The sequence below is a fragment of the Pezoporus flaviventris genome, unplaced genomic scaffold (assembly GCF_033815535.1).
Source record: "Pezoporus flaviventris isolate CSIRO_AGI_PZ_B2104156 unplaced genomic scaffold, CSIRO_AGI_Pfla_v1 ptg000035l, whole genome shotgun sequence".
NCBI classification, from domain to species: domain Eukaryota; kingdom Metazoa; phylum Chordata; class Aves; order Psittaciformes; family Psittacidae; genus Pezoporus; species Pezoporus flaviventris.
In genome coordinates, this window is record NW_026892583.1 from 10,168,730 (window position 1) to 10,190,545 (window position 21,816).

Sequence of the window (21,816 nt, forward strand, 5' to 3'; positions counted from 1 at the left end):
ATTCATGCATCTCAAATTTGGGACTTCCTCAATGTTATTTTCGTGAAGTGAAGCAGCTCTCCTTTATAAAGTGCCTTCGGCCGCTTGCATGAATAGATTCTTCCCCTCCTCTCTTCCTCAGGAAAGAAGCATGAAGGGGAGAGGCAGCAGAAGACTATCCAAGAGGCAGATGGCAAATGCATCTTCCCAGGAGAAGAAAATGACCACCCCTTCCAGGTATATCACACCTCTCCTTTTCCAGAAAATCCCCAAGACAGTGGGAGCAATATAGGCAGGCCAGTGAAAAGCCAGAGTGTGACTTGGAAGCCTGAACTGCTGCAGATCCCACCACAGTGCTCTTCCACTAGTCAGGAGCCCGAAAATATGGGAACCACTTCTCCGTTTAGAGCGGCCTAGGTATCCAATGGGCTTGCAGGTGTTAGGAAAGATTCAAATCCCAGGGATCTGTTGTGTGTTGGGCTCAACTTCGTTGAAGCTTTGCTGACGGCCCGACTTCCAACTGAGGGGCACCCAAGTGGAGAAGAGCAGCCTGAAAAATTGGGGGCATTTTGTATTGCCAAAGAGTTGCTAAATGTAATTCCCAATCTTGTCCTTAGAAGGAACACACACTGCTCAAGCTCTTAAAAATTAAGACTGGGGTGATTTATTAATCTTGTTAAGAACTCTGATACAAAGCACAGTAAAAGGCCACAGACCAGTAAATAAAATGTGGCTTCTGGCCACTTCATAAATGCTGCTACAGTACTACCAGTAAAACAGACTCACTCTCACACCAGTTCAACCAAGTAGTTCAACTGGCAAATAAAAGTTCCATTCACTTATCAGTTTAAAAATTTTAATAAAGCTTTAAGTGTTTGCTGGTTTAAATGCTACCAATTTCCAAAATGGATTCACGATTAAGTTAAGTAAGATTTAAAGGAAGTTATTAAGTTTGGAAGGCAAGACTGTTCCTAAGCCAGAGGAAACACTTCTGGCCATAAAAGACTGCAGGAGTAGCAGACTCTATTATAGGCCTCAAATCACTTAAATTTATACAGGTTATTAGCATTATCTGTAAATATACAATATAAACAATTGTACATACATGGCATATAGCTTTGTTCAAAACAGTAGACTTTAGCTTAAGACATCTTCGCCTACCAAAACAAAAAGGCACATCTGAACAAGATGCATGCTAAGTACTAGGGATCCTTTCCAATAATTCAAGACGGGTAGTCAGTCCTTGTTCAGCCTTTCTCAAAATAATCAAGACCAACTGAGTATTTTGGTATTTAGACTTCAACCTGGATTTTTTTTTGTCTTCAGCAGCAAATCAATGGCAATTAAGACATGGCATTAAAATATTCGAGAACAGTAGCTGTCACTCACTAACCTCCAAGCTTACACAAAGTTAGAAGGCAAGTGGCCGGAGGTTTAAAATCAGTAACACTGTGTGTCCTCATGTTGTGTCATCATCCCACTGTTCTTTTTTTAAATTTAAAACAAAAAAAAAGGCCACTAATGCTCGAATTTGAAGAAATTCCACAGACGCACCTTTTTTTTTGGCTCAGTGCAAATAAATGATGTCAGTTACCCATTCACTTAGTGTAGTTTACAGTGCAAAAGATCTATTTTTTATACTGGCATGACTGTCGGCACTGAGGATGTGAAACAAGGCAATGCTGCTGATCACCTGAGGGTAATGCTGTTGAATAGACGCAGGCTAGAGCATGTGTAGTCTTATTTTTCCAATTTAAACCTTTTTTTTTTTTTTTGATCAGCAGCACTTTAAGAGCGTAATTTGTATAAGTACTAAAATACACTGCCTTTTTTTAATAAATAAAAAGGAACTTTACAAATACTATTCCAGTGTCAATGACTACTGTGGCTAAGGTCATTGAGGAGTTTCTGCATTTTCCAGCAAAGACAGTCTGTGCAAAGGAGGGTGGGAGAGCTCCCTTTTGTAAGTCTTTGGTGGCAGTTTTGGTAACTGAGGGCTTGAATTGTGCCGGGGTGGGACGGGGGGCACAGGCGGGTGAACCAGGTTGTTGTGACTCGCGCTGATCACGCAGCAGCGGCGCAGGACCCTGGGAGAGGGTGTGCTGGGAGGAGTGCCGGGAGAGCTGGGGCCTGTGCTCGCCTCCCTGAACCAGTCGGGATCTCTGTGTAAGCGTCCCACTGGCGGTGGCTGGAGGTTGAGAGGGCAGTTGATGAAGTGTTCAGGAGGCCGGAGTGGTACCGGTGGCGGAGTGTCAGGAAGAGGGTCCCGGGGGGGTGGAGGAGGAGGACTGTGCAGTGGCTGGTCAAGGGGGTTAGTGTAAGCAGGAGCACGAGGCTGTATCTTTGGAGGTGGTGGCTGCCGAGGTGGAATTGCTGGAGGATCGTCATCCGACTTTAAACTTCCCTGTAACATTACAAAGAAGAAATGCAGATGTTTAGATAAAGAGCAGATCTTCTGACAAATGCAGAATTCTCCTGACATCTGCTATGGGTGCTCTCGGAAACATGACACTGGCATAGCTGTACCTTTGGGCTGGATATGAAACTTTAAAGACAACTGCATTTGGATGTCTTTTAGACTAATGAAGTCCTGTTGGCTAGATGGTTGGACTCGATCATAGATTCATAGAAGGGTTTGGGTTGGAAGGGACCTTAAAGCTCCTCCAGCTCCAACCCCTGCCAGGGTAGGGATATCTTCCATGAGACCAAGTTGTTCAAAACCCATCCAAACCTGGCCTTGACCACTTCCAGGGATGGGGCAGCCACAGCCTGTCTGGACACTTAAGGTCATACGAATTTAAAGATCTTTTCTAACCTAAATGATTCTGTGATTCTAGATGTCCCCTGATTTATTCTCAAAGTTACTCAATATAGGACAGAAATACCTTAGCATTAGAAGCATCCTGATCCAGCTTTTTTCGTGGAGGAAGTGGAGGAGGGTTTTGAGGCTCATCACTTAGTTTAGGAAAGCTACCCCATGAGCTGAAGAAAGTCTCTGGAGAGAGAAGAGCAGATATTTTAGTGCTTGTGCAGTATCTGAGGAACATATGCTACAATACTGAGCCAAACTAGAAGCAACTGAAATAAGCTGATCTTTGTGCTCAACAGCAACATGAACCATTAACTTCAGCTGGATGAAATTTCCCTTAATTTCTTTCATCAGATATGCACCTCACAAAGTGGTCTCCTATTTCCAGTATCAAAGATACACATCGACATTTAGCAGGCAACGCTAAAGGTCAGAAAAATAAAGTGAACTCTGAGTGAGCACTTGAATAACTTTCTCTGCAATCCTCCCTACATTTCAGAATCTACCCTGTTCACCACCGTGCCTGCAGTTTGCCCACAGGCCACTTTGGAGTGGAAGGTTTGTTCTCTCTGCCGTATGGATACACGTTCAAATTCAGAAACTCAGACGCTTCATTAACAGGTCTGCAACACTTCTAAAGCAGGAGAATTACACACTGAACAGAGCAGATGGCATTAACTCTTACAGGATTTTAGGACATTTTTAGTCCCTCCTTTTTACAGAGGGGAAAAAAAATTCCTCAAAGTTAAGCAACAACACAACCTCCCAGCCTGTATTTGTTACTTGTCACGCCTTTGCTTTTCTCTCTGAAGTGCACAGAGCTCTGTATCAACACATTGGGCACCTGTGCTCTCCAGTTTGAAATTCTAATATTCTGAAAAAGTCTATGTGTCCATGTAATAAGGGAGTAAAACGAGAAGCTAAAAACAGATGAATACAGGATATCCCTCATTGCTGTGGTTGGTACAAAAAGTACCTCATCTTTCCAAGCAACAGCACAGTTATTTTCACTGAGTGGCAGTACGAAATTATTGTGCTGCTTCATTTGTAGCATTAGGTAAAAAAAAAAATAAAATCATTGAGGGCATTCAAAATAGAAGCAAAATCATGCTAGAGCCTGGGGAAAAATAAAACAGAATGAACCCAGACTGTTTTTAGACTTTACATCTTTACTGGATATTGGATCTAAAACCTGTATAAAAAAATCCTCAGATCCCTAATGAATACAGCCCATATTTTCACCCCAGATTTCAGATTTTAATTCCCATTCAGTTATCCTGAAACCAGGAAAAGCAGAGTGAAATGAAACATTTAACAGAATTATGGTACTCACTCGACTGTGGCAAACTGACGGGAGCAAAGATGCTGTTGTTTCCTGTTAAAGGAAAAATCAATTAAAGACTTTCCATACAGAAGAGCTGCACTACATCACATAATGTATGCTTTCAAGACTAAGGAGCTGCTCACAGCTACAAGCAAAGCTTGGGAGTGTATTGGTGGATCTGAACTAATAGTGTAATTTCTTAAATCAAGACTGCATTTTGGAGGGAGTGCCCTGACCATCCCCACTTCTGGCACTTCAGTTCACATCTCAAAACACACAAGACCGGATTCCCTTCAAAGGAAATTAAATCAGAATCGCTAGCATGTCATCAGCCCACAGGACCACTCCTGAAACATGCACTGGTGTGGATGCCTGCTCCTCAGCACCTTCTCTTGCCATGGATGTGCCATACATGGTAAAGCAGTAAACCACAGGACATGAAACACTGACACAAGAACTTCACAGTCCACAACTAAGTTTGTCAACTTTTTTTGTAAAGGGCTGGCATACACACCAATACATTTTGAAAGCCTGAGGCACAGTAACAACCATTATTAAAGCATATTGCACATTTACCATAAGAACTGTTGAGGTCAATGTCTAAAAACACACTGAACTCTGAAGAAGCAGACACTGGTGGCGTAGACGGTGTGTTTGGTGAAGTTGGTGCTGATACTGTTGATTCATGCTCTGCCTCAGTGATTCTACTGAAGCTTATCTTACTTGGTTCCTTTTCAAGTGGCAGTGGATGACTTCTCAAGGTGCTAGAAGTGGAGCTGTGTCTGCCAGTGTTGGGCCTTATCCCAGGAGACTTCAGGGGGTAGGTTGTTTTTCTAGGCTGGAGATAGTAAAGCTGGTTAGTACTGCTAACATTTCAGATAGCAAAGTTGCCAAGTCTTTATGAGATATTTTTAAAAGTACTACCTTAAAAAGTAGTACAGCCTTTCTACAGTTGACTTGAGATACAGCCTGTTGTTAACTATACAGCAGGAGTTTACTGAAAAGTTATGGATGCAGCTTAATAAATCTTTTTTTCCATTTTAATAATTTTATTTTTTTCCACAGTTATGAAGAGTCACATTTCAGATGCATGCCAACTGGGACAGAACACAGGGAAGAGCAGCTCACAACCTTCAGGGGGACAGTAATGTCAAGTGCCCCCATAGGCCTGCAGAAGAGCCTCATAACAGCACTGTAAGATGAGCTTTGTGCTTGTACCTCACAAGGACACCAGGGCCCTACATGTATTCAGGATTGAGGACACATTCAGATGCCCGTTGACTACATCCTCTGGGTTAGTGAGGACAAAATTCTTACATGCACACATCACTGGGGTGAGTGAAACAAGACTCATTAGACTCAGGTGTAACACGACACAGATCAAAGCCAATTTTGAAGATAAATTATGTTCCCATCCTATGGTGGTATGCATGACTCCACCACATTACAGTACCCAGAACTGGACTTTCCTGAAATTCCAATAAGAATGTCTGGTTTGGAAATCACGAACTACAAAGAATTCATGCCCAGCTGCCCAGGACTGGCAGCGTGGATATCTATTTTTAGAAAATATTTTAAAGCTATTACTGTAAGCAGCGTTTTTGCAACAGTAATTTCTGTCACATTTATCATCTTACTCATTCCTCTAACAGGAGATTGCTAAAATGATTTATAGCTCTCCCAAAAACCAGAGATGTCCCTAGCTACTCTGCAGTACAATTACATTGTATAAAAGACAAGTGTTATAGAGAGGGATCTTTCTGCTTAATAAAGAACCCAGAGGTCCAGTAGCTGTTTTTTTTTAAAAACCAAAATTCTACTGCCTTGAATTGAACTGTTTTGTTCAGCAAGAAGGTTGCACCTTGTCAATTCAATTTTTGCAACAATGCAAAATATTTAGACAAAAGAAAAATGGAAATTAACTTCTACTTCAAGAAAACACATTAATGATGTATAAAAAAGTATTTCAATTAATATCAATGTTTCTTCATGCTGTGAAATAAGAAAAGTTACCACACATTTTATCAGATAACTGTATGGTTGGAAACACAAATTGGTATGACAGTATTTTAGGCTGCAGAAAAAAATTTTCATCTGAAACAAGAATATTTCTAAATCAAGTTTTGCTGGAAAATCATCCCATGATACAGAATTCTAAAGGAAACATATACGGCTTATTGACAGGTATTCTTTTTCATAGTGGCTAGTGAATTTTAACTGTTTAATTTGCAGGACAAGACTTACAAATCTAGGCGGTTGCTTGCAGTTTCGAGGTTCAATTTCTAATGACTTGTTGAACAGATAATCTGTAAACTCTTTTTCTGGTATCTTCCCCATAGGGTTGAGGTTTTCAAAGAATTTCTAAATGAAAAAAGCATCAATAATATTTTTAAAATAAGCATATATATAGAATTGTAATGAAGCGTTTGTAAATCACAGATTAAAGTTCTAGTTTTTCATTATTATGAAGCTTATTTCCAGGAAAAACAGAGGAAAACATTCCCTGAAATAAATACAAAACAATCCAATGCAAGAAACAGTCAGATTCCCAGTCAGTTTTCTGACATGACAGAATGACTTTGTGCCAAATAACTAGGCATGGTAAATTAAATCTTCTGTAAATTGCTAATGTTCTTGACTAGTGAATCATGCAGAACAAAGCAGTGTTAAGGCCTGTGCAACACATCCTGTGTGCTTGCCTTAGCATCGCAGATCTGGGAAGGAGCAGAATATGATGATACAGTAGAGGAAGCAAAGGTTTTGCTGTTGCTGTTTCTTAGAGGTGCTTTGGACGTGATCAGTTCACTACGAAGAACAGGAAGTGACGGGACAAAAGCAGGAAGGTCAGTAGCAGGGACAGAGTATGGCACTGGGGCACAAGGACTGGATGGAAAGCATGGCTAGGATGGGACTGGCACTGAGGGCAGGACATGGGACAGGATAAAGCTCCCTGAATGCTTGACCACCCTGCACTGCTCCTGCTGCAGTGGGAGTCTGTGGGTGGTGAACTACAGCATTTCCCTTTGTTCTTTTTGCAGCACAAACACTGTCATCCCTTGAACTTAAAAGTACTTCTTGGCTTATAAATACTGTAAATCTAAAATCTTCCCAGACACATCCACAGCAATTAAATACAGTGCAAACAGCATTTTAAACAGCAGTATTACTGCCCATTTAATTCTTCACATAACAAACCTCTTTCTTGCTTCCTGCCTGCTGCTGCTCGCTACTGAGATCAAGAGCTGTCCAAGCAGCTTTCTGGAAAAGTTACAATTAGCTGTGCTCTCAGGAAGTATGGCTGACACTTAAAGCTATTTCTTTTCAATCATTAGTACCCCCACATAAAAAATCTTGTTGTTACCTGGCTCACTGCTTCTCCATCTTCCTCGAAATTCCTTTATATTATCTGGGATTCCCTAGTCTTTGCCTTGGGTAAGTAACCACTCAAGCATCCTGTCATTTCTGAGGATAATGGTAGCTGACACTGGCACCTCCACATCTGCTTAGCTTCTGCCATGCTGCATGACCATTCATATTTGTGCTTAACTAGTGTGTAGCAACTGCTAGCAGGGTCAGGAGACTTTGTTCAGAGGTATTACAGAATGCCTGCCTGAAGGACTGAACACACCAGGCACGTACAGAGAGTTTTGGGTTAAAAGAAACAGATTTTTCTTCAAAAAGTTCTGCTGTTTAGTCAGTATGACTTATTCATTTTGTTCTGTTGCTAAGAAGTCTCTGATACCACACTACAGAACAATAAGGGAATGAAGAAGACCCAGAATGATGGAATCCAAGTGAGCAAATCCCCATCTCTGGCTAGCCCTTTGCAGTGGTACTTTGTTGTCAACCCAGCCTGCTCCCCCCTCTGCTGATGGTTGCCGCTCATGCAAGATTAGCTCTAGAAGATTGTGAAGACAGGCCAGAAGAAGCTGTGGCTGCCCCATAGCAGGAAGTGTTCGAGGCCAGTTTGGACGGGGCTTGGAGCAACCTGGTCTAGTGCAAGGTGTCTCTGCCCATGACAGGGGGTTGGAACTATTTAAGGTCCCTTCCAACCCAAACCTATCAGTGATTCTATGATTATCTGACAATTTCTTGTTCTCACATTCTTCTCCTATCCCCAAACAGATATTTAATGTTTGGTTACCCGAATTTCTGGCTCTATCCGTAAACAGTAAGGCTGGTTTTGATACTGCTGAATTTCTCCTGTAATTTCAGCCACTTTTCTCCTCTTACTGAAGTTAATTAATTCTTTCCCTTGTCTTTTAAGGAAGTCAGGATTCCCTTCTTCTGTCTTCAAAATATTTGTTAGGTATATTCCTGATAAAGAGAGAAGTATTTGTGATATTTATTTTTCATTCCAAGACCTGATTTCATTCTTTCTAATGAATAATAAAAAAGTCTGAACATAGGCAGACCTTTCCCTTTAATGCTTCAACAGTTTATCAGCTGGCAAGAATGAATCAAGTCTGCATTTTACATGGGAACAATATTTTGAAATACGGTGTTTTATCTCCCTCAAGTAACATCCAGAGTTTAGAAAAAAACATCTTTAGGTCATTGCCATAAACAGATCACAAGTGTGGAGGCAGTGTTAAACAAAATAAGGAAATATTCATACCAATGTAATACCAGTAATCCATATACTAAACTAGAAACATAAATATTACATAAAAGACATGGCATCTTTTACCTGGTCTAGTGGAAGGTGTTCCTACCCATGGCAGGGATGCTGGAAATAGGAGATCTTTAAGGTCCCTTCCAACCCATAGGACATTCCGCCCATAGACATTATATGAAGTCTAAAAAAATTACAAACCTTGGAAGCCAAAAGTCACACATATTACAGACTTCTCAGAGCTAACACAACCCTGAACACTTCAAGCAATATTAACACATCTGCATCAAACTCAAGCCTGACAATGCACACTATTAGCCTGCCCTGGTGTTACTTACCAAAGAAAGGCACACAGGGTGGGTTGATTGACTTGAGCTTAGCTAGATACTTCTTGAAGTGATCTTGACTTAATTCTACTGCTTCATCCAAAACTCTTTTTTTTCTTTCCTGTAGCGCCTAAGTTGTCAAAGAAAAAAACCCAGGGATGCAAATCTCAACAGCAAAACCAAGGCAATCATCAGCAAAACCAAGGCAATTCCCTAGCTCTCTCAGCAAAACACAGGAACTCAAATTCAGATTTAAATCATGAGGCTGCTGTAAACAGACTATTACTTTGTCTATCAACTTAGAAGCATAATCTTGGTCTTTATTAAAAATTAAACATTTAATTTTGAATTTAACTGAAAGGCCTCATGTGCCTTTCAGAGACATACAAAACTCAAACCTTCTAATTCATGTTTCTTTTTCTATTTTAGTCAAGGGAGGCTTTGCTGCCAAATCCTAGGTGTTTCTTTTCCTTGGCAACTGAAGAACAGAATTACTACTTGTGTTGTAGCTCCTCTTCCTACTGTCCCTTTAAACTGTTTCAGCAGCTACTTGTTTCTGTCTCTGATGTCTGAATTTTCTGAGACTTTCTCATCCAAGTTCTTGTGATCAACTGAAATCTGATTTTTAGCTATCCCCTCCTCATGCCCTCCTACTCCCCCACTTCTTGCATAGGTAGGAAATACTCTTAAAAGTCATTCAATCCAATGTTCTCAGCCTTAGGATCCTCCTCTTTCATACCCATAAAATGCTGGATAGAATAAGAGGTTAATTTCAGACAGGTTAACAAACAGCAATCAAGCAGCTGCGGCATCTCCCCTTCTTGGGCTGAATACATGTGAGAAAACATCTGCTGAAAAGCTCCACTTCCCATTACGTACCCTCTGAGACACCCAGCTCATTGTGTGTTTTTGCATATGTAACTTTGAACATTTCACTTGTTTTCTTCCATGAAAGCAAGCGTGATACGGATACTACAGATTTCACTTCGGAAATGTGTGTTACACTTCTGGAGTCCGAGTATTTTTATTTCCAAGAGTGGTGCCCAAAACTTACCTCAAATGTGTGATCTAGTCTGTACACTGACACAGAGTTCATTGCACTGACGATCTCCAAAACACCATTGAAATTATTCAGATCTTGAAAAACCTGCAGGATTTCTATAATCCTACTCAGCACAGCCACTCGCTCTTCAAAATTCTCAGTTTCCACTATGCACCTAATCAAAAGATGTAATTTGAGAAACACTGATAAATAAAACCTGACATTTTGCTAAATCAAAATTTTCCAAGCAAACACTGTACAGTACATCTAATATGCACATTTGGCTCTCTTTCAAGAATCTCAAGTACAGATTTATGTAATCACGTCTTACATATGTTCAAGTTGGAAAGCCAACAGAGGTTTTGGCATATCCTGTAAAATAATAAAGCAAATCCTAAGCAAGGTCCAGGGGGAACAGGGTGACTCTCATGCCACTGTATCTACAGCATCATTTTAAACTTGCTAAGTTGTACACTTAGAAGCTTCTACACCCTTTTGACTGCAGCACTGGCTATGTCCTCAGAAGTACTTAATCATAAAATCATAGAATGGTTTAAGTTGGAAGGGACTTTAAAGACCATCCAGTTCCAACCCCCTGCCATGGGCAAGGACACCTTCCATAGACCAGGTTGCTCCAAGCCCCATCCCAACATGGCCTTGAACACTCCAGGGATGGGGCAGCCACAGCTTCTCTGCACAACCTGTGCCAGTGCCTCAGCACCCTCACAGGGGGTAACTTCTCACTTATATCCGCTGGGATAACATATTTAAGAAGGGGGAAAAGTTACTGTGCAGGAGCAATTGCAATCGGAGAGAGGAGTGAGAGCAACAGCCCTACATACCCCAAGATTAATGAAGAAGGGGAGTAGGAGGTGTTTCAGGCACTGGAGCAGAGATTCCCCTGCAGCCCATGATGAAGACCATGGTGAGGCAGGCAGGCTGTTCTCCTGCAGCCCATAGAGGTCTATGGTGGAGCAGATCTCCACCTGCAGCCCATGGAGGACCCCACACTGAAGCATGGGGATGCCCAAAGGAGGCTGTGAACCCATGGGAAGCCATCCTGGGGCAGGGTCCTGGCAGGACCTGTGACCCCACAGGGAACCCATGCTAGAGCAGCCTGTTCCTGAAGGACTGCACCCCATGTTAGGGACCCATGCTGGAGCAGTTCATGAAGAACTGCAGCCTGTGGAAGGATTCACAGTGGAGAAGTTCATAGAGGACTGTCTCCTGTGGGAGGTACCTCGTGCTAGAGCCAGGGAAGTGTGTGAGGAGTCCTCCCTCGAGGAGGAAGGAGCAGCAGAAACAATGTGATGAACTGACCACTACCCCCATTCCCCATCCCACCACTGATGGGGAGGACGTAGAGAAAACTGGGAGTGAAGTTGAGCCTGAAGAAAGAGGGGTGGGTGGGGAATTGGTAACTGGTGAGTGATCTCTCCATCGTTATCTTGGCCTATGAGCCTTTTGTAGTATTTTCTCTCCCACATCCTGCTGAGGAGGGGAGAGATAGAGCGGTTTTGGTGGACACCTGGCATCTAACCAGGGTCAACCCACCAAAATTGAAAAAACCCTTCCAGTCTGTCTCAGGAAGAAGGACCATGTGACTGGCATGGCTATGAACCCTTAAACCAAAATCTGAAATTTCTGTAACATTCAACAGCTATCTCAAGATTCAAGGCAACAGAATTCAAGTAACAGAAAAACGTTTCTCTCCAAATTCCAGTAGGAGTTGATGCCACTGCCACCACCTGCACTTACTTTTCAAACCAAAGAGTAAGATTTGTAGTATGACGAATCATTTTCAACAGATTTGGGGAGTTAATTTCCTTATCTTCTTTAGTCCACACGCTACCAACGAGTTCAGAAGGCTGTACTGCCCTGATAACGACAAAACAAGATGCAGAAGAATGCTCGATACAAATAATAATTGTATGTTCTGTGTTTACATTAAAAGATTATTTCTTCCCTTAGCCATGACTTGATGTTTCACAAATACAATCCAATCTAATCTACTGCAAAACAGTTACGTAAAATAACTTTTTACTGAGTATTTGAGTCTAGAAGGAAATACATTTCTATCTTGATTGAAACTGGCATTTTTGAATAAGTATTTTCAGATAAGACAATTACAAAGGAGTAAGTTTAATTTCCTGCAAGTGTACGACAGCAACTTAAGCATAGTTACAGTTTTAAAATAGGAAGCTGAAGTACTTTGACCAACCTCCTGGAAAAGTGCCTATTTCAGTAGAAAACCTGCTGTCTGAAGCACAAAAGGATGCCTCACCTTCCGGTTTTCTGAGACCTTTAAGAATTTTTACCCAGCTAAACCTAGCTCTCACATCAAGGCCTGCTCTGTTTATCACAGGTAACAACAGAGCTAGGAAAGAATGGAATACATATGGTATCAGACCAAAAAACCTCTTCAGAATTAGAGGACCTTGATGTCCTAGTGCTGTGGTTATATGCACGTAACACCTGGGCCTTTGCTATGCAGCTATAAAGGACAGGAGTAGACATAACTGTGTTATCATTTTATGATGTAACAAGCATTTCTTATTAATGTACCACTAAATTTGCTTTTATCAGGGAGACAATACAAGTTAGCATTATCTACTCATAATATTTTGGTGTCCTTCCTGTACTTATTTATGTTGTCAAAAGTCTGATATGGAGATAAAAAAAAAAAACCACCTTTTTTTCCTTGCATTTTTTGTTATTGAACAGATGGCAAGAAAACACTGCTCCATAAACTGAAAGTCAAGGGGACGTACTTTTGAGTGACTGTATGAACTGGAACTCTTACTTGCTCAAACAATCTAAAAAAAGACACCTTAGCTCAATCCCTACCTATAGAGGTCGGACTCAAGAAGTGTTAGCTGTCGAGCAATCTCTATAGGATGCAGAGTCATGAGGTCCAGCGTTTCACTGTGCCCATTACGCCAAATGTGCCACTCGACTGGGGGAGGAGGGCTTTCAAAGGTGATGTTGTGACTAATTCCATTTGCTTGAGCTTTCTTTCTCTTGATGATTTTAGCAATTGATTCCACCCACTTCTTCATGGATTTTCCTGCAAAACAGAAACCACAACTTTTTTAGTACGAACCTCAAAGACTTTTGAAAATTCAGTGAAATCAACCCCCAAAAAATTTGTATATGCACTCAGCATTCTGCATTTCTGCAAGCACATTAATTAGGTTTGTAGTTCTGTAGTTCCCTATTTTCTTCTTAGGAGTTCTTGCACCTGCATTTTTGGCAAATACAGATACGTGAACAAATTTTTGGGTGCTCACTTGTGTTTAACCACATCTACTGGCAGTTTTGGTGTGGGAAAAAGTGACCATATACCCACTATATTTTACTTTTTCCCTTCAGCTGCAACTGTCTCCACTTTGATTGCTAGCTTCACCTACTTACAGGAGAACTACTAAAAAAGTAAACAAGCTTCAAGTGAGAACTTTGCAACATGCTGTTCTAGTGCACTGCAGAACAAAAAGGCTGGAGAAATACATGTTTACAATACCAGTCCAACCAACATTTACAGTAGACAAAACAGTGGGCAAGACAGGAAGCACCGGAAGCAATTCAAGACTTTTTCAGAGACTCACCAAAACTGAATCATAGAATCATAGAATAGTTAGGATTGGAAAGGACCTTGAGATCATCTAGATCCAACCGCCCTGCCATGGGCAGGGAAACCTCACACTAAACCATGTCACCCAAGGCTCTGTCCAACCTGGCCTTGAACACTGCCAGGGATGGAGCATTCGCAACTTCCCTGGGCAACCCATTCCAGTGCCTCACCACCCTTACAGTAAAGAATTTCTTCCTTATCCAATCTAAACTTCCCCTGTTTAAGTTTTAACCTGTTACCCCTTGTCCTGTCACTACAGTCCATAACGAATAGTCCCTCCCCAGCATCCCTATAAGCCCCCTTGAGACACCGGAAGGCTGCTATGAGGTCACCACGCAGCCTTCTCTTCCCCAGGCTGAACAGCCCCAACTTTCTCAGCCTGTGTTCATACAGGAGGTGCTCCAGTCCCCTGATCATCCTCATGGCCCTCCTCTGGACTTGTTCCAACAGTTCCATGTCCTTTATATGTTGAGGACACCAGAACTGCACACAATACTCCAAGTGAGGTCTCATGAGAGCAGAGTGGAGGTGCAGAATCACCTCCTTCAACCTGCTGGTCATGCTCCTTTTGATGCAGCCCAGGATACGGTTTTGGTGTATTTTGGGCAAATGAAAGCTTGCAGCTTTCTGGGCTGCAAGCACACACTGAAGCCAGCTCATGTTCATTTTCTCATCGACCAGCACCCCCAAGTCCTTCTCCGCAGGGCTGCTCTGAATCTCTTCTCTGCCCAACCTGTGGCTGTGCTTGGGATTGCTCCCACCCAGGTGTAGAACCTTATTCCCCTAAGGTCAGCAACGGTTAGCAGAGAGACCTTGGCAGAAGATAAACTACTGTTCTTTAAGTTTGTCTCAGAATTATATTGCCCAGGTCTGGCTATCTGAAAAGTAAAGTCTAGTTTTGCTAGGACAATGATTCAAACTGACATGCCCTGTTGCCCTCCACATAGGCTGAAAAAAACCAACTGCTAGTTTGTAAGGGATTGCTCCAGAGGAAGTGACACCAAACAGGTCAAGGATCATATCCTAAAAGGATAATGATTTTCAGCTGGAAGTTTCAATAAATGGGAGAACTAGCTGGAAAAAAACCTAGTCTCAGTAACCAACAGGGAAGGAATTCTCTACAAATACAACACAGGGAGGAGGGGAGGAGGGAGGTGACAGTCTGAATTACAGTCAGACAAGGATGAACATTACTGTCCAGAAGTAAATATCATAATGCTTGAAGTAATTTTTGGTAGCTGTTTAGGCTCCAGGCAAAAGCTTGCTTATGTAAAGGAGAGTCTCATAAACAGCTCAATTAAACCCATTACAATTACTCATGTGTGTAAAGATATTCTCATGCCTAAAAGCTGTCAGGATTAGACCACCAGATTGTGCCGAAATGTGAAAGAACAAGGGGACCACCAATTACCATACCTCTTACACTGGAAATGAATGTCTCCAATCTCTCTAGTAGCTCCAGATCTCTTTCAAAATCATAAAAATGGTGCTCTACCCAGTGACGAAAAACATTCAATATTCTGAGGAAGGAGAGAGAAAAAAAACCCAATTATGTTTGGTTTTAAGGACTTCCAAGGCTCATCCCATATAAACACCAAATGAAACACAACTCTACAAAAGCTAAGTTACAGACTGACTGTACAGATTGACAGTTTTTGATGACTACCAAAATACATATGGACAAAGGGGCAGAACAAAGACTAAGCATGGCATTAATGACCACAGATGTCCCCATGTAATTAAAACCTCATTTTCTAGTCTTAGCATATACTTATGCTATATATACATAATATTTATATTTATATATAGAGAGAGAGTTTGGTGGGTTTTTGTAAATCTTACATAAAGAATGCTAGTGTTGAGGTGGTTTCAGAAAAGGAAAAACATACCAAATCAGATAAAACTGTTATTCTAATACAATTTACAGATTATTTTTTTTTTAGCTAAAAAAAGCTAACTAGGTTTTCCCATTTGGTAAGAAACAATCTGTATTTGTTTCTTTCCTATATACAAATTTCAGCTTAGAAGTTGTTGCAAGTATACTGATCCACTTTTACAACTTTTAATTACACAAACAGCCATGCTAGATTCAGTACTTCCTTTAAAGATAATACTAAACTTTCTCTTGATTTTTCTCTATTTTCTTAACAGACCACTAATATACAAGCCTGTAAAAGTGAACTACAACTGCTCTTCTGCCTTCTTTGCTTAGGATGTAGCAGAATAAAAACCTGTTTCGGCTCTTCTTCAGGTAAACAAGTTGAGCTTATACCTCAAAACTTTGACTGATCAGGGTGCACCATATCGCTTTACCTGGAGAGTGAGCAAAAATCTCCAGCATCAGCTAGTACAACAGATCTTCCCTGTGCCAGTTCAACAGGTGGGACAGGGTGATGGGACTAATGGAGAGCCCTCAGACTCAGCAGAGGAGATGGTTACAGTGACATGTGGTTACTCCTGCCCCATTGCCTTTGCAGAAGTGGCTCAGCTGTAAGTCAAGTGCTGCTGAACTCCTCTAGTCTTTGCAGCTTAGGATATTAAGTTAACCAGGGATAACTGTGTATCAGACTATTACTTTTGGTGGCTCAGCCCTGTAGATCACGGACAAGAACATCTGAGCGGGGCAGGGCAGAAAACTGATCTGTAATTGTTGTGAGTCAGAACAGTAGAGAAGCTTCTGGTTTAGCTTTGTCAAATGAAGGGTGCTCTATGTGGATACATGGAGAAGTTAAATAGTTTTCCTCTTCCTAGTACATAACTTAAAGAATAAGGTTTATCCCATGAAGAGAACAGCTACCCAAACAGATCATTTAGGCTGGAAATCAACGGCAGCTTGTAACTGTCAAAGGTGTGACGTTTTGAACCAAGTCTGCAGTAACAGTAATGCAGAATCCTATCTAATCAGTCTTTGCCTTTGCGATACCATGGTAGCAATACTGCAAAAGCAAGAAAGATTGCCCAGTTCTGCTGACTGCATTTCCAGCTTAGCTCCTCCTCTTTCTCATGAACTCACATGTATTTAATCCAGTCAAAGACATTACCATTTCAATACCTGTGCACTGCAGAGCACGTCTACAGCATTTTCTACAAGATGAGGAGTAAGTGCTTAGGAGTGAAAGGAGGGAGGGGATGAGTATCTTGATGTTCTCCACCTTCTTCCCAAACCTCAGATCTCTCTGAAGGAGGGGTCAATGCTATTAATAATACTGGAATTTACAAAAAGCTGGGCATATCAACCTGCCAGATCAAATTCAGACACTTATTTTTCAGACACTTATTTTCAACACACTTATTTTCAACTGTAAGACAGTTAAGAGTTTCCAGCTACCAGAAACACATAGTATTTCCTAAATTCAAATATTAACTGTAAGCCACAGAAGGGGGTGTGTTAAATACCAGCTTTAAACCACAGGTCTCATCAAGCAGGCATTAGGGGACTCAGCTCACCAACCACAGCATGAATTAGACAGCAAAGAGGAGCTGTCATGATAAGGAGTACAAACCAGGAACCAAACCCAAAGAAACCTGGAAACTTTGGAGCATGGCACAGATTTCAAACAGCTCAAAGATAACATACAAAGGCAAAAGTGCTAAACTGCTTTTGGAAATTAATAGCAAGAAACATGGCTAATTGCCATCTCAAGCTTTTCTACAGGTTTCAGTTCATTGGTAACCATTTGTCCTACTTAGCTATGGCAGCCAGCAGTGCTGCACAAAGATTTGTAGCACACAGAGAGGCACTGTGAGGAGACTCCCAAGCAACTTCAAGCCTAATTAGTAGATGAGGCTGTAAAATATAGCAACAAAAGCAATACAACAACTCTTGAGCCAGTTATGCCACAAAAGCCCATTCCATGTTAAGTTTCTATGAAGGGGCTCTATAGGCACTTACGTGGATGGATACAGAAACAGATACTGGAAAACAGCAAGCTGAAACCAGGAAAAGTACACGCTGAGAGGCAGCGTGTAAAGCTCTCCCAGACTGATAACTGTGGAGACCAGTGGTCCTACTGAACTCACAGGAGCTGCTGATAAACTGAGAACACTAAGGGCCTGATAAATCTGTACAAAGCCATGAGCACACACAAGTATCAAGGTTACACTGAGGTTGTATAACTTGGACCACATCCAAGAATGTGGTGACGGCTGCTATATATCAACAAAATCTACAGTATTAGTAGTTAGTAATACTTGTATATTTTTAAAAATATACATATATATGTGTGTGTGTATATATATATGTGCACAGGTACCTGATGAAAATGGGACAGAATCATATAATAGTTAGGGTTGGAAAGGACCTTAAGATCATCTAGATCCAACCCCCCTGCCATGGGCAGGGACACCTCACACTAAACCATGTCCAACCTGGTCTTGAACACTGCCAGGGATGGAGCATTCGCAACTTCCCTGGGCAACACATTGCAGTGCCTCACCACCCTTACAGCAGAGAACTTCTTCCTAATCTAAACTTCCCCTGTTTAAGATTTAACCCGTTACCCCTTGTCCTGTCACTACAGTCCCTAATGAAGAGTCCCTCTCCAGCATCCTTATAGGCCCCCTTCAGATACTGGAAGGCTGCTATGAGGTCTCCACGCAGCCTTCTCTTCTCCAGGCTGAACAGCCCCAACTTTCTCAGCCTAGGAGGTGCTTCAGTCCCCTGATCATCCTTGTGGCTCTCCTCTGGACTTGTTCCAACAGTTCCATGTCCTTTTTATGTTGAGGACACCAGAACTGTACACAATACTCCAACTGAGGTCCATGTCTAAGTGACTGAACACCTGCCTTGAAGGTACTGACATGTCAGTACAATCCTTCACATTGAGTAAGCTGCTGTTGCTCCAAACAGGTAACTACGAAAGATTTTGTGTGGTAATGGAATAACTGTGGGTACTGTGCGCAGTTATCTGCCATTAGTAGTAACATCTTCATGTTACTAATAAAAACTGTTGAATGAATGTAAGCTGTTCTAAGAAATACTGGTCATGATCTGTGTCTCTTCCTGACCTGATCCCCTGTTAGGGAAACAATTAGCCTCATTCATGCAAGCAACTCTTAATTGTTCTCTCTCTCTCTCTCAATTGGTCAGCAAGACCTTGAAGATTCACTGCAGCCCATTGTACTGTGCGGTACAGACAAGAGTGTCCGTGTGTACAAATTTATCAAACTGGGCTGGGAAAGGGAGTAAAATATCAGCAGGACTGAAAAAAATGGAAAAAGAGAAACTATCTTCATAGGACCTGTTAACAAGGAACATTCAAAATGCAGTCAGAAACACTTTCAGTTATATATCTCTCACCCACACCTGCTTTACATCGCAGCCATACAGCGTTCTTGGGGGTGGTAACCACAGCTGTGAGCAGCAGAGAACCAAAGTATACTTACAACAACAACAGAAGTCAGTATGACTAATCAGTACATGATTTGGGATATTAGTCTGGTTGCAGACAGTGATAAGTCCCTACTTGACAGCACAGCAGTCTCCAAAAGAGATTACTGTCTCCAGGATCACCGTATAATCAGTGAACTAAAATCTGGTTTTAACAGAAAAAATTTAAAAGCAAATAAACCTGAGTTGTACTGGCTGGACATATTCCTTGCGAAACCGTTTAAGGTCTGCGCTGATGGGCTGCTCCCCCTTCTCGATAGCCAGCCTGTCTGCTTCAGTAGGCTCGGGCTCTGGAATTTCAAACCTACAAATAAAAGCACCAAAAAACTGATGGCAATTAAGGTAAAACACAAACCCTTTATATAGGACATGAAGAGCAACTGCATTTAAAAAAAAAAATAAAATAGCGTGATGAAACGCAAGCAACTCATCTGATACCCAGATTGCCTGGAATTCCCTCCTCCCCTAGCTATGTACTGCTAACACACCCAGCTCTCACCCTGATAATTCACTAGTTCCCTCGTCATCACAAGATGTCTAGACGAGGATATAAGGTTTTTAACTACCTGCTAGTTTGATTAAGTGAAGATTAGAAGAAAGCTTAAGAGCAGCTTTATCACAGTGTATTAAAATGTTGTTTACATTGAGTCTGTGCCTTTCAAAGAAACTGCTTAGGCCATTTTTGTTCTTATTTGCATCAGGACTTAAGCATACTTGAATACACTCTCACAATCAAGTTAAGCAGTTCAAAACATTACCACCCCACAGCTGAGGCACCCCAAGCACTCTAGCTAATACTTCATTCAGGTAACCCATTTAGCAAACTGGGAAGAAAAGGCTTCCATTAAAAACTTGTGCTGCTGTATCCTAGTTTAAAAGTTGCTGGTTTACAAACTTCACTAAAACACGTGTCACATGGCACTGAGAGCCTGAGAAGAAAAGGAGCAGGTAAATACACAAACCCTTTCGGTATCTTCAGAAAGGATGATTGCTACTTACCTTTCAATCAGTAAACTCAGTAGCTCCTGGGGCTTGCAAAAGGAGCGGTAGGTGGTAAGGAAAGTACGTACAAAATTAGGATCTGTAAAGATATGAGAAAATTACTGTTTTTTTTTAAATCAGATTGCAAATTATCAGGAATAAAATACACACACACTCTCAGAAGAAGTTTAAAGTGTAGAAAATACACTAAGGCTGTAAGTTAAGCACTGTAAACTCAAAAAATCCCACCCTGAAATCATACTGCTGGTGAAATTTTTAGTTAATTCTTTGATGCATTTCCCCTGTAAAAGTGTTCAGCTGCACATACCATGTCCTCTCAAAAACTGTGTCTCAATCCAGGCACATGGAATGACTTCCATTCTCTGAATATGCAGCTATTCCATGGGTTTAGAAAGACAAAGAAAACATGGCAGGCTGCCTACTCTCCTGACATAAAAAATACCAATAGAACCCTGACAAGACATGTGTCTTACCTGTTCTTAAAAAATCTCCAGCAGCAGGGACTGCACACCCGCCCCAGCCACACACTGAAGCACACAACTACCCTCCACAGTAACAAAAATATGACAAGCAGCAGAGGCCTTACAAAGCAAATACCTGCAGCAGTTCAAGACACTGCATCTCCACGAGCCACCACACCTCCCTCCTGCTGTTCTCACTGCTGCTTTAGGTGTGTTTGCATGAGACATGCCTATCCCACATGCTACCATGTGTTTTATTTGGTCCACTCTGCTATATTAGAAATAGTAAAGGGAAAATATTGTTCCCTTAATCTCTTTTGATTCCACTCTCTTGTGAGTTTCTTTGACCGTAAATAAGCAACTCACTTTATATTGAGCTATGCTGGGTCAACATCTAGTCCTAATCCTGACATCCCTGCAGCAGACCCCCTCAGAAGGGTAACAGCAGCAAGACACTGCTACTGTGTTCTGCTATTGTGTCATATGCAGCAGCTTCCAGAGCTGCCTGGGAGCACATGAATGCTGAACCAGAGGATAACTAGGCCTAGACAAGTGCATGTGCATATGCTTACTCAGAAGTGTGGATTTTGGGTTGTTGCGAGTTTCATTTTTCTTGCTGTTCTCTAAATAGCCTTGAATCTGTTAGCATTTGGTGCAGGTAGCTTACACCAGCAGTCTTAAACGTGGGCAGCCAATTTCTTCCAATAAGCTCACAAAAGATTAAGACATACACTGCTTTCACGAAGGCTTAAATTCCCTGGAGAGCTCTGCTCAACATCTTTAAGGGCTCCATATACAGAACATGCTTGCAAGATAAAAGTACTTGTGCTCATTCAGTGATAATGCTGCCGAGTTTGCACTTTACTCCTGCACTGGCCTGTTCTGCTTCGATGTCACATCCACATTCACTCTTCAGTACTTCAGACACATTAAAAGTGAATCTTCCTCTTATCACTGAACAGGTAGGTAGAATCTGCTCTGCAGACAAGACCTGCAGTTCTCTGAAAATGGGGGCTGCTACTCTGCTCTCCAACCTGTGTAGGTTCCTTTATATTGTTTTTGTAATTAATTTATTTCTGTAAATGACACTCAATAAAACAGAAAATACAAGCAATGTGCTGCTAACAGTGGCTCGTAATTTAAATTCAAGAGTTTAACTCTGAATCTGCTACCTCCCATGGTATCCTGGTATCAAATGGGGACTTCTTTGACATGATAGAGATCATTCTGCAAATGCA

The 21,816-nt window shown here is 41.5% G+C and overlaps 1 protein-coding gene across 1 annotated transcript in view; it reads right to left on the reverse strand.

Annotated features, from left to right (window-relative positions):
• Positions 1-620: 620 nt before the first annotated feature.
• Positions 621-21,816, reverse strand: part of SOS2 (SOS Ras/Rho guanine nucleotide exchange factor 2) — a 57,596-nt gene continuing 36,400 nt past the window's right edge. The window contains exons 11-23 of the mRNA XM_061462496.1: positions 20,115-20,196; positions 19,297-19,419; positions 15,143-15,246; positions 12,943-13,162; positions 11,854-11,973; positions 10,108-10,270; positions 9,066-9,183; positions 8,257-8,429; positions 6,357-6,473; positions 4,689-4,950; positions 4,122-4,163; positions 2,865-2,974; positions 621-2,383 (exon numbers count right to left, since the gene is read on the reverse strand). Of these exons, the coding sequence (XP_061318480.1) occupies positions 1,874-2,383; positions 2,865-2,974; positions 4,122-4,163; positions 4,689-4,950; positions 6,357-6,473; positions 8,257-8,429; positions 9,066-9,183; positions 10,108-10,270; positions 11,854-11,973; positions 12,943-13,162; positions 15,143-15,246; positions 19,297-19,419; positions 20,115-20,196 (2,144 nt within the window). The 3' untranslated portion in view covers positions 621-1,873. The remainder of the gene's footprint in view (positions 2,384-2,864; positions 2,975-4,121; positions 4,164-4,688; positions 4,951-6,356; positions 6,474-8,256; positions 8,430-9,065; positions 9,184-10,107; positions 10,271-11,853; positions 11,974-12,942; positions 13,163-15,142; positions 15,247-19,296; positions 19,420-20,114; positions 20,197-21,816) is intronic.